The sequence below is a fragment of the Entelurus aequoreus genome, linkage group LG12, assembly GCF_033978785.1.
Source record: "Entelurus aequoreus isolate RoL-2023_Sb linkage group LG12, RoL_Eaeq_v1.1, whole genome shotgun sequence".
NCBI classification, from domain to species: domain Eukaryota; kingdom Metazoa; phylum Chordata; class Actinopteri; order Syngnathiformes; family Syngnathidae; genus Entelurus; species Entelurus aequoreus.
This window is the reverse complement of record NC_084742.1, coordinates 499219-513128: the sequence shown is the minus strand read 5'-3', so window position 1 is coordinate 513128 and position 13910 is coordinate 499219. Positions and strand designations below refer to the sequence as shown.

General features: G+C 36.8%; 1 protein-coding gene across 1 annotated transcript in view; it reads right to left on the bottom strand.

Annotated features, from left to right (window-relative positions):
* Positions 1-13602, bottom strand: part of LOC133662636 (transcription factor EC-like) — a 28824-nt gene extending 15222 nt beyond the window's left edge. The window contains exons 1-3 of the mRNA XM_062066752.1: positions 13494-13602; positions 9469-9570; positions 1137-1257 (exon numbers count right to left, since the gene is read on the bottom strand). Coding sequence (XP_061922736.1) covers positions 1137-1257; positions 9469-9570; positions 13494-13520 — 250 coding nt within the window. The 5' untranslated portion in view covers positions 13521-13602. The remainder of the gene's footprint in view (positions 1-1136; positions 1258-9468; positions 9571-13493) is intronic.
* Between the last annotated feature and the right edge of the window lie 308 nt (positions 13603-13910).

The window sequence follows — 13910 nt, the reverse complement described above, 5'->3', positions numbered from 1 at the left end:
CACGGGTTTAATTTTTATTAGATATTACAAATTAAATGATTGCTTTGCGTTCACACCCCAACACTGTTTTACCAAACATATTTAATAATCATGATTAATAGTCATGATTTCAATATTGATAAAAAATAATATAATCTTTATGGACCAAAAGGGCAGTTATTGTCTTATGTCCATTTTGTGCCATCTTGCGAAATGTTCACAATTAGTTTTATGTATTTATAGTATTATTTTGTTCTGCCATATTACTTTGTTTATTATATATATATATATATATATATATATATATATATATATATATATATATATATATATATATATATATATATATATATATATATATATATATATATATATATATATATATATATATATATATATATATATATATATATATATATATATATATATATATATATATATATATATATATATATATATACCTATATATATATATATATATATATATATATATATATATATATATATATATATATATATATATATATATATATATATATATATATATATATATATACCTCAACTTTCTACTTGAGGTATATATATCCATTTTGAATGTGTTATTTGTTTTTTAAATACAACTTGGTTAAAAGATTTTAGTAGAAGTAGTTTTTGAAAATTTTGAGCACATTTAAAATTACTGTGATAAGAACTTTTCATACTGTGTCATAAATATATATATATATATATATATATATATATATATATATATATATATATATATATATATATATATGTATGTATATATGTATATATATATATATATATATATATATGTATGTATATATGTAGGAGGAAAAGCTGTGACTCGTTATAAGATCCAGAATATAAGACAGTAAAAATCGTGTGTTACGGCTGCGGAAAAAATAATGATCGGGCTGCATCTCCAGGTTACTGTTGTGTGTTTGTGAGTGGCAGGAAGAAAAGCCCTGACAAAGTACAATATTATTAACTCTTTTTTTTGATGGGTACAATTCAGGTCAATAGAGTATTGTTTCCCTTTGAAGGTTATTTATTGTGTTGGTATGACACAGATAGGTGTACCTAATAAACTGTCAACAATTTAACCTATCATTTATTTGTAAAGTATGATTATTATATGCCATATAAGTGCATACCTGTGCATTCCCTTTTTACTGTGAGCTTTGTGGGGTTAGATGTGGGACTCAGTCCAGCATTAGGGGGGTTCATACCTTGTTCACCCCCATACACGTCCAGCATGCTGTCACTGAGGGACACCTGAGGAGGAAAGGAGACTTGTTTGAAATAGTGGGTCAGGACAAATGAGGCTTGCAGGGGATGGTGGACCCTGAGAGCCTCCCACAGCAGGGGGTTCCACACGCAAACAGCTTATCTTGCATCACAATGCGTAAAAACAACTGGAACGAGGCCAAGCGGGGTCCCGTCCAGCCATGACCTCCCCTCATGCCAGCGTCACACTCAACACAGATGTCCTCTGTGATGGAAATAGATTTTTGTTCAACACTTTTCCTTGCTTCATGTCAGTTATAGTGATGCCTTTTCACAGACCTGGGTCAATGATGTGTGTCGAAATACTAGGGGGGCACAAACAAATCGATTAACATCCGAAAAATCCCAATTCTAAATGGATTCATAATTTGTTTTTAATCCATTTTTTAAATGTTTTTTTCATAATTAAAAAAAAAAATCGATAAATATTTATATATATATTTTTTCATAATTAAAAAAAATCTATATATATATATATTTTTTTAATTAAATTACTTTTTTCTTTTTTTAATACGTTCACAGTAGGCGTGTCAAACTCTTTTGAGTTCAGGAGCCGCATGGAAGGAAATGTGTGCACACACGGGCCGGACTATTAAAATCATGGCATTAAAAATAACTTCAGATTGTTTTCTTTGTCTTACTTTGGCCAAAAATAGAACAAACACATTCTGAAAATATTACAATAAAAATATAGAAAAAAATACCGGCAATGGTAAAGTTTAGATCCATGAAGGAAGAAAGAAAGTGAATGAATGATTATAACTAGAGATGTCCGATAATGGCTTTTTTGCCGATATTTCGATATTGTCCAACTCTTAATTACCGATTACAATATCAACCGATATCGATATATACAGTCGTGGAATGAACACGTTATTATGCCACATTTTATTGTGATGCCCCCGCTGGATGCATTAAACAATGTAACAAGGTTTTACAAAATACATCAACTCAAGTTATGTAAAAAAGTGCCAACATGGCACTGCCATATTTATTATTGAAGTCACAAAGTGCATTCTTTTTTTTAACATGACTCAAAACAGCAGCTTGGAATTTGGGACATGCTCTCACTGAGAGAGCATGAGGAGGTTGAGGTGGGCGGGGTTTAGGGGTAGAGGGTAGCGGGGGGTGTATATTGTAGCGTCCCGGAAAAGTTAGTGCTGCAAGGGGTTCTGGGTATTTGTTCTGTTGTGTTTATGTTGTTACGGTGCGGATGTTCTCCCGAAATGTGTTTGTCATTCTTGTTTGGTGTGGGTTCACAGTGTGGCGCATATTTGTAACAGTGTTAAAGTTGTTTATACGGACACCGTCAGTGTGACCTGTATGGCTGTTGACCAAGTATGCCTTGCATTTACTTGTGTGTGTGAAAGGCCTTAGATATTATGTGACTGGGCCGGCACATAAAGGCCCAGTCTTCCTACGTCTGTCTGTGTACACAGCGGAGTTTTAAAAAGTCCTACATTTTAGTTTTTGAAACAGATAGCGATAATTTACGATATTACATTTTAAAGCATTTATCGGCCGATAATATCAGCAGTCCGATATTATCGGACATCCCTAATAATAACTAAATGAATTTACTTTATTTTTTTTATTTTTTTAATGAATGAAGTAACGTTCATGACAACCTTTTTCCAAAACACAATATAGAATGTGAGATATAACAGGATAATGCATACATTTAGCATTTGTCTTCAAAACGGTTTCAAAATAGTGGCACACCAAAAATTTACCATTTTGAAAATTCCTAGCGCCAACACTGATTGGTGTGTGCAAAACCGCAGCAGGTAGCTGTGGCCTGCGGGCCGGTTGTAATACTAATCAAATATCATCCCGGGGGCCACACATAACTAGTTGGGCCTTGACTTTGACACATAGTATATATCTCCATGCAACTTGACTTTGACACATAGTATATATCTCCATGCAACTTGACTTTGACACATAGTATATATCTCCATGCAACTTGACTTTGACACATAGTATATATCTCCATGCAACTTGACTTTGACACATAGTATATATCTCCATGCAACTTGACTTTGACACATAGTATATATCTCCATGTAACTTGACTTTGACACATAGTATATATCTCCATGCAACTTGACTTTGACACATAGTATATATCTCCATGTAACTTGACTTTGACACATAGTATATATCTCCATGCAACTTGACTTTGACACATAGTATATATCTCCATGCAACTTGACTTTGACACATAGTATATATCTCCATGCAACTTGACTTTGACACATAGTATATATCTCCATGCAACTTGACTTTGACACATAGTATATATCTCCATGCAACTTGACTTTGACACATAGTATATATCTCCATGCAACTTGACTTTGACACATAGTATATATCTCCATGCAACTTGACTTTGACACATAGTATATATCTCCATGCAACTTGACTTTGACACATAGTATATATCTCCATGCAACTTGACTTTGACACATAGTATATATCTCCATGTAACTTGACTTTGACACATAGTATATATGTCCATGCAACTTGACTTTGACACATAGTATATATCTCCATGCAACTTGACTTTGACACATAGTATATATCTCCATGCAACTTGACTTTGACACATAGTATATATCTCCATGCAACTTGACTTTGACACATAGTATATATCTCCATGCAACTTGACTTTGACACATAGTATATATCTCCATGCAACTTGACTTTGACACATAGTATATATCTCCATGCAACTTGACTTTGACACATAGTATATATCTCCATGCAACTTGACTTTGACACATAGTATATATCTCCATGCAACTTGACTTTGACACATAGTATATATCTCCATGCAACTTGACTTTGACACATAGTATATATCTCCATGCAACTTGACTTTGACACATAGTATATATCTCCATGCAACTTGACTTTGACACATAGTATATATCTCCATGCAACTTGACTTTGACACATAGTATATATCTCCATGCAACTTGACTTTGACACATAGTATATATCTCCATGCAACTTGACTTTGACACATAGTATATATCTCCATGCAACTTGACTTTGACACATAGTATATATCTCCATGCAACTTGACTTTGACACATAGTATATATCTCCATGCAACTTGACTTTGACACATAGTATATATCTCCATGCAACTTGACTTTGACACATAGTATATATCTCCATGCAACTTGACTTTCACACATAGTATATATCTCCATGCAACTTGACTTTCACACATAGTATATATCTCCATGTAACTTGACTTTGACACATAGTATATATCTCCATGCAACTTGACTTTGACACATAGTATATATCTCCATGCAACTTGACTTTGACACATAGTATATATCTCCATGCAACTTGACTTTGACACATAGTATATATCTCCATGCAACTTGACTTTGACACATAGTATATATCTCCATGCAACTTGACTTTGACACATAGTATATATCTCCATGCAACTTGACTTTGACACATAGTATATATCTCCATGCAACTTGACTTTGACACATAGTATATATCTCCATGCAACTTGACTTTGACACATAGTATATATCTCCATGCAACTTGACTTTGACACATAGTATATATCTCCATGCAACTTGACTTTGACACATAGTATATATCTCCATGCAACTTGACTTTGACACATAGTATATATCTCCATGCAACTTGACTTTGACACATAGTATATATCTCCATGCAACTTGACTTTGACACATAGTATATATCTCCATGCAACTTGACTTTGACACATAGTATATATCTCCATGCAACTTGACTTTGACACATAGTATATATCTCCATGCAACTTGACTTTGACACATAGTATATATCTCCATGCAACTTGACTTTCACACATAGTATATATCTCCATGTAACTTGACTTTGACACATAGTATATATCTCCATGCAACTTGACTTTGACACATAGTATATATCTCCATGCAACTTGACTTTGACACATAGTATATATCTCCATGCAACTTGACTTTGACACATAGTATATATCTCCATGCAACTTGACTTTGACACATAGTATATATCTCCATGCAACTTGACTTTGACACATAGTATATATCTCCATGCAACTTGACTTTCACACATAGTATATATCTCCATGTAACTTGACTTTGACACATAGTATATATCTCCATGCAACTTGACTTTGACACATAGTATATATCTCCATGCAACTTGACTTTGACACATAGTATATATCTCCATGCAACTTGACTTTGACACATAGTATATATCTCCATGCAACTTGACTTTGACACATAGTATATATCTCCATGCAACTTGACTTTGACACATAGTATATATCTCCATGCAACTTGACTTTGACACATAGTATATATCTCCATGCAACTTGACTTTGACACATAGTATATATCTCCATGCAACTTGACTTTGACACATAGTATATATCTCCATGCAACTTGACTTTGACACATAGTATATATCTCCATGCAACTTGACTTTGACACATAGTATATATCTCCATGCAACTTGACTTTGACACATAGTATATATCTCCATGCAACTTGACTTTGACACATAGTATATATCTCCATGCAACTTGACTTTGACACATAGTATATATCTCCATGTAACTTGACTTTGACACATAGTATATATCTCCATGCAACTTGACTTTGACACATAGTATATATCTCCATGCAACTTGACTTTGACACATAGTATATATCTCCATGCAACTTGACTTTGACACATAGTATATATCTCCATGCAACTTGACTTTGACACATAGTATATATCTCCATGCAACTTGACTTTGACACATAGTATATATGTCCATGCAACTTGACTTTGACACATAGTATATATCTCCATGCAACTTGACTTTGACACATAGTATATATCTCCATGCAACTTGACTTTGACACATAGTATATATCTCCATGCAACTTGACTTTGACACATAGTATATATCTCCATGTAACTTGACTTTGACACATAGTATATATCTCCATGCAACTTGACTTTGACACATAGTATATATCTCCATGCAACCGGAAGTTCAGTTTGAATGAAGAATGGTGTTGAATGGAATGGTCATCCCAGGAATGGGATGGAGTGGTAAGGTGCCCAAAGATTCACACCCCTATTAATTACCCTTCATGGGCAACATGTGTAATAGTGATTCAGTTTATTTCAAACTTGCCTGGAAAAGTAGAAGTGAACAAGTAAACGCCTAAATCGCCATTCTTATTCAACCGATTCTAAATGGACTCACCATTTTTTTTCAATCGATTAAAAATGATACATTTTCTTAATTTAAAAAAAATTATAAAAGCATTTATGTATGTAAATATATATACAGTACAGGACAAAAGTTTGGACACACCTTCTCATTCAATGGGTATTCTTTATTTCCATGACTATTGACATTGTAGATAGTCACATCACAACTAGGAATGAACACACGTGGAGTTATGAACCTAACAAAAAAAGGTGAAATAACTGAAAGCATGTTTTATATTCTAGTTTCTTCAAATTAGCCACACTTTGCTCTGATTGCTGCTTTGCACACTCTTGGCATTCTCTCCATGAGCTTCAAGCACACCTGCGAAGTGAAAACCATTTCAGGTGACTACCTCTCCAAGCTCATGGAGAGAATGCCAAGAGTGTGCGAAAAAGTAATCAGAGCAAAGGGTGGCTATTTTGGAGGAACTAGAATATAAAACATGTTCTCAGTTATTTCAATTGTTTTTGTTAAGTACATAACTCCACGTGTGTTCATTCATAGTTGTGATGCCTTCAGGGACAATCTACAATGTCAATAGTCATGAAAATGAAGAAAACACATTGAATGAGGAGAAGGTATATGTCCAAACTTTTGGTCTGTGCTGTATATATATATATATATATATATATGCATATATATATATATATATATATATATATATATATGTATAGACAAGGTTTCTGTGGTTTATCGGTTATATGGTGTTTAATACCAGGGTAGAGCGGAATATATACTACCGTTCAAAAGTTTGGGGTCACCCAAACAATTTAGTGGAATAGCCTTCATTTCTAAGAACAAGAATAGACTGTGGAGTTTCAGATGAAAGTTCTCTTTTTCTGGCCATTTTGAGCGTTTAATTGAGCCCACAAATGTGATGCTCCAGAAAGTCAATCTGCTCCAAGGAAGGTCAGTTTTGTAGCTTCTGTAACGAGCTAAAGTGTTTTCAGATGTGTGAACATGATTGCACAAGGCTTTTCTAATCATCAATTAGCCTTCTGAGCCAATGAGCAAACACATTGTACCATTAGAACACTGGAGTGATAGTTGCTGGAAATGGGCCTCTATACACCTATGTAGATATTGCACCAAAAAGCAGACATTTGCAGCTAGAATAGTCATTTAGCACATTAGCAATGTATAGAGTGTATTTCTTTCAAGTTAAGACTAGTTTAAAGTTATCTTCATTGAAAAGTACAGTGCTTTTGCTTCAAAAATAAGGACATTTACATGTGACCCCAAACTTTTGAACGCTAGTGTACGTTAGGTCAGGAAAATACGCAGAGGCTATTACAAGCCTGTTTCGCAGGGAAACAGGCTTGTAGGGATGAAATAGCCTCTGTGTTTTTTCCTGACCTAACGTATGTAATTATATGTATATATTTTTCATGATTAAAAAAGATATAGATCTTTTTTTTAAACTTTTTTTTCATTAAGAGAATACATTTTAAAAAATAAGTTTTTAGGATACATCTATATAATCAGAAGGAGCTTTTCTAACCCGTAGTTGCAAGAATCGGTTTGAATGGAGACTCGTGTTGAATGGAGAATCATCCCCAGGGATCGTATGGAATTATTAGCTGCCCAAGATTCACACCCCTATTCATGACCATTTGTATGGACCGTGTGCAATGTTAATTATAATTAGAGATGTCCATAAATGCTTTAAAATGTAATATCGGAAATGATCGGTATCGGTTTCAAAAAGTAAAATGTATGACTTTTTAAAACTCCGCTGTGTACACAGACGTAGGGAGAAGTACAGAGCGCCAATAAACCTTAAAGGCACACACACACAAGTGAATGCAACGCATACTTGGTCAACAGCCATACAGGTCACACCGAGGGTGGACGTATAAACAACTTTAACACTGTTACAAATATGCGCCACACTGTGAACCCACACCAAACAAGAATGACAAACACATTTTGGGAGAACACCCGCACCGTAACACAACCTAAACAAATACCCAGAACCCCTTGCAGCACTAACTCTTCCGGGACGCTACAATATACACCCCCCGTTACTCCCTACCCCCTAAACTCCGCCCCCCCCAACCCCGCCCACCTCAACCTCCTCATGCTCTCTCAGTGAGAGCATGTCCCAAATTCCAAGCTGCTGTTTTGAGGCATGTTAAAAATAAAAAAAAATGCACTTTGTGACTTCAATAATAAATATGGCAGTGCCATGTTGGCATTTTTTTACATAACTTGAGTTGATTTATTTTGGAAAACCTTGTTACATTGTTTAATGCATCACAACAAAATGAGGCATAATAATGTGTTCATTCCACCACTGTATATATCGGTATCGCTTGATATCGGAATCGGTAATTAAGAGTTGGACAATATCGGATATCGGCAAAAAAGCCATTATCGGACATCTCTAATTATAATAATAAGTAAACAAGTAAACGGGTTTGAAAAGGAGTCGGACAAATCAGATTAAAAGGTAATGAATGTGTAATAGTAAAGCTTACTTGGTAACAAAGAAGTCCCTCCTTTCCAACATGTGAGGAAAGAAAACAGGAGTGCATTTTTCTGCCGCTATCTCAGCAAAGAAGGAGTTTCTTATCAATACCACAACAGTTCCCAACAACTCCTCCCATCCCAGATGCTAACGCGGTTGAACTGATACGTTCCGTCACGGTATCGTTCCAGAACCGTCCCCATTAGCGGCAGGAAAATGCCACAGTCGAGCGCTTAGACGCTTCAACGTGTCCGGAAAAATGTTCCATTTTGTTAAAAAAAAAAAAAAAAAAAAAAATGTTGCTAAGCCCTGATGAACTTTGACTCATCTCTCCACTTAAGCTGACCTCAAAGATAGACCCCAACCCCCACCCGCACAACTTTTCTCACCCCCCCACCCTTGGAAGAAGACAAGCTAGTTCAGCAAAACAATGAAGGCGACGCTTACTTACATTGTTTTGCATCATCATGTTGGACTCCATGCAATCCAGGCCTCCATCTTTGAAGCCCGACTCAAGACTGATGAGGCCGTCGATGACGTCGTCCATCGGGAACTGGGAAGAAAAAAAAGCAGTCATGAAATCCGAGCAGACAGTATATACAAACCCCGTTTCCATACGAGTTGGGAAATGGTGTTAGATGTAAATATAAACGGAATACAATGATTTGCAAATCCTTTTCAAGCCATATTCAGTTGAATATGCTACAAAGACAACATATTTCATGTTTTGCAAATAATAATTAACTTAGAAATGATCATGAAAGTTAATGATTACTGTATATTACCAAATAGTAGCCCGGGCGTTTATTTCACAAAATCGATTTTTTTGGACAGGCGTTTAAAAGAAGCAGGCTTTTATTTTATTTTTGCAGCAGCCTGCACCAGAACATTATTTGGTTACAATGGTTACTGTACAGTATTTTTTTTTTCGTACAAAAAACTTTCAATGTAAAAGCTATTGCAAACATACAAACAAAAAAACAAGAGATCAACATGAGGTGGATCATCAAAAGACATCCGAGATGTCAACAAGGCCTCAACATGGCAGGAGTGCAACAATTGTCAAATACAATACCAATACTAAAAATAAAGACACTTTTTAAATAAAGCAGCCTACCGGCAAAAATCAAATGATGCTACCAAGTACTCTAGTATAAAATGATGGTACCAAGTACTCAAGTATAAAATGATGGTACCAAGTACTCAAGTATAAAATGATGCTACCAAGTACTCAAGTATAAAATGATGGTACCAAGTACTCAAGTATAAAATGATGCTACCAAGTACTCAAGTATAAAATGATGCTACCAAGTACTCAAGTATAAAATGATGCTACCAAGTACTCAAGTATAAAATGATGGTACCAAGTACTCAAGTATAAAATGATGCTACCAAGTACTCAAGTATAAAATGATGGTACCAAGTACTCAAGTATAAAATGATGCTACCAAGTACTCAAGTATAAAATGATGCTACCAAGTACTCAAGTATAAAATGATGCTACCAAGTACTCAAGTATAAAATGATGGTACCAAGTACTCAAGTATAAAATGATGGTACCAAGTACTCAAGTATAAAATGATGGTACCAAGTACTCAAGTATAAAATGATGGTACCAAGTACTCAAGTATAAAATGATGCTACCAAGTACTCAAGTATAAAATGATGGTACCAAGTACTCAAGTATAAAATGATGCTACCAAGTACTCAAGTATAAAATGATGGTACCAAGTACTCAAGTATAAAAGCCACCATCAAAACACAACAATAATACTGTCACTTAAATAAAATAAAGGCTACAGTACTCCAAGTTTTAAATAAAGCAGCGTACAGGAAAAATACAATGATGGTACCAAGTACTCTATAACAGTGATTTTCAACCACTGTGCCGCGTGAGATATTGTCTGGTGTGCCGTGGGAAATTATGCAACTTAACCTAATTGGTCCAAAAAATGTTTTTTTGCAAATCCATCCATCCATCCATCCATCCATCAATCTTCTTCCACTTATCCGAGGTCGGGTCGCGGGGGCAGCAGCCTAAGCAGGGAAACCCAGACTTCCCTCTCCCCAGCCACTTCGTCCAGCTCTTCCCGGGGGATCCCGAGGCGTTCCCAGGCCAGCCGGGAGACATAGTCTTCCCAACGTGTCCTGGGTCTTCTTTGCAAATCAATAATCATAATAATGTACCGTTGTCTAGTGCCTGTGCTGTGTAGATCTTGGCAGGGTAATCTTGTAATACTCCATACCAGTAGGTGGCAGCAGGTAGTTCATTGCTTTGTAGAAGTCGGAACGCGTCGAGGAAGGTTTGTCGTGATCCCAATACGCAGAGCACAGCGGGAGACAGCGTGCAGGTAAAAAGGTATGTAACGCTTCAACCAAAAATGAACAAAAGGCAAGTCCCGCTAGGAAAAGGCACTGAAGCATAGGGATGGCGATGTAAAACAAAAGTAAATCTGAACTGGCTGCAAAGTCAACAAAAACAGAATGCTGGACGACAGCAAAAACTTACAGCGTGTGGAGCAAAGACGGCGTCCACAGAGCACACCCGTACATGACATGACAATCAACAGTGTCCCCACAAAGAAGGATAGCGTACGCACAACTTCAATAGTCTTGATTGCGAATACAAAGCAGGCGCAGGCAGTAGCACTCAAAGGAAGGCGTGAAGCTGCTACAGGAGAACACCAACCAAACAGGTGGGGTCACCAAAATAACAGCGCGAGGCAGGAACTAAAGCACTACACACAAACAACAACAACAAACTCAAAATAAGGCACGACAACCTGGTGGAGTTTCATTTTTTAACCTTTTCTGCTGGTGGTGTGCCTCCGTATTTTTTTTATGAAAAAAATGTGCCTTGGCTGCAGGGCCGGCCCGTGGCATAGGCCGTATAGGCAAATGCTAAGGGCGCCGTCCATCAGGGGGCGCCACGCCTGTGCCACAAATGTTGGAGAAAAAAAAGTTGGTACTATTATTTGTAAATACAAAAAATAATCCCACGTTAATTAAAATGCAAAGTAAAGCCTATTTAATAGAAATATTATTTGTTATAACATTATGGCCCCCCCCCCTCCTCCCCCCGCACGGTGCGCCCCCTCCCTTCCCGTATCATGACTCTTACCACATCAAAAAATCAACACAAGATGTCAAAACGGTCAAAACTGTCAGGTGCCCAGGGAAGAAAAAATAGAAAAGAAGAGGAGGAGAAACGAGAAAAAGACAGAGGTAGCAGGTAGGTAACGTTAGCCTACATGAAATGATTTGTCTGTTACAGAATGTGATAGTAACTTGGCTTTTTAGCATTAAGCTAATGTTACATGATTCGGCAATTGCTAATCAATAAATAGCTAGTTCTGTTTTAACGTCGGGTTAATATTGTGGAGGGGGCTAAATTGTTATGGAAAATAATAATGTAACGTTAGGTAATTACAGTACTCCCACCTTACATTCCTCAGAGACATTTGTATTAGATCTTTTAAGCAGGTGTTTTTTGTTGACATTGTTATTGCCTTCTGGTTAGCTAATGTTTGCCCTGCAGGTAATAGTCACTTTTCCACCCCTTTATATATTAGGTATAGTTGTAAGCCTAGTTGTTAAAGTGCACATCATTAATGTTAATTAAGCAATATCACATGAGAGGGAATGCTGTTTTTTAATTTGAGCACTGCTGTGATTCGGTTAAAGATAATCATAAACATAACATTCTCATATAATATGTTCATTTGCTTTCTTTAAGTAAAAAAAAAGGTCAAAGACAAAGCTATTCGGTTTCTTGTGAGTATATACACTTCACTACCTCAAATCTTGCCTAGGGCGCCAGATTGGTTAGGGCCAGGCCTGCTTGGCTCAAACAAGGTTGAAAAACTCTGCTCTATAAAACCATCAAAACAATAATAGTGCAGCAAACACAACTGCACCTTTGCTTTTCCTTTTAGCTTATAAATTGGTTTTAATGAAATCAATATGATTTGAATGTAAATTATGCAAATAACAGCCCCATGGACGGCTCTTTGGACGTAGGCGGTTATTAGGAAGAGGCGGTTCATTCACAAAATGGAGTGGCTATTAGGACATGGGCGGTCATTTGCCCTAGGGCGTTTATTTGGTAATATACGGTATTTGCAACAACAACAAAAAAAAGTTCTGAGTTTGAACATGAAATATGTTGTCTTTGTAGCATATTCAACTGAATATGGCTTGAAAAAGGATCATTGTATTTTGTTTATATTTACATCTAACACCATTTCCCAACTCATATGGAAACGGGGTTTGTACTTTGCATGTCCGAAAGGAGTAGGAGGAAGTTATTGATGCGGCTCATCAAAGTTTGTGTTATCACAATAAAAGAATGTGGGAGGGCGATTGGCGGGAAGACGACTCATCGTTTTGTTTTGTTTTTTTACTCCAGACTGCAGTTTCAACTTCACGCTCTTTTTTTTGTTGTTTCCTCGCCGCCGACAAATTTCCCTTCCTTACCTCGCTGTCATGGCCGCCCATGGTCATCAGGGTGACGGGCTGTCGGGGTCGCTGCCGGGTTCGTTGACGGACGCCATGTGTCCGTTCCTCATCATGGGGGCGTGGGGGTGCGGCGGCGGGGCGGGACCGCCGAGGAGGCCATCTTGGAGCCCAGCGTCAGGTACTGCTTGACCTGCTGGTTCTGGCTCTGGTGGAGGTGGAACTTGGAGGTCTCCAGTTGGTTCTGAACCTGCGGCGAGAGAAAACAGTTGGGGAGGGTGACCGACGCAGGTGTGGCGAGAAGTGGCCGTGAGTCGTACAAAATGACAAAACGAGTAAACAGGAGCTAAAGTACTAAGCTTATTGTTAATGAAGGACCACCAAAAGATGTGGGCTCTTACATTGGAAGCTCTTGTGGCATCCCGCATGGTGAAGTAG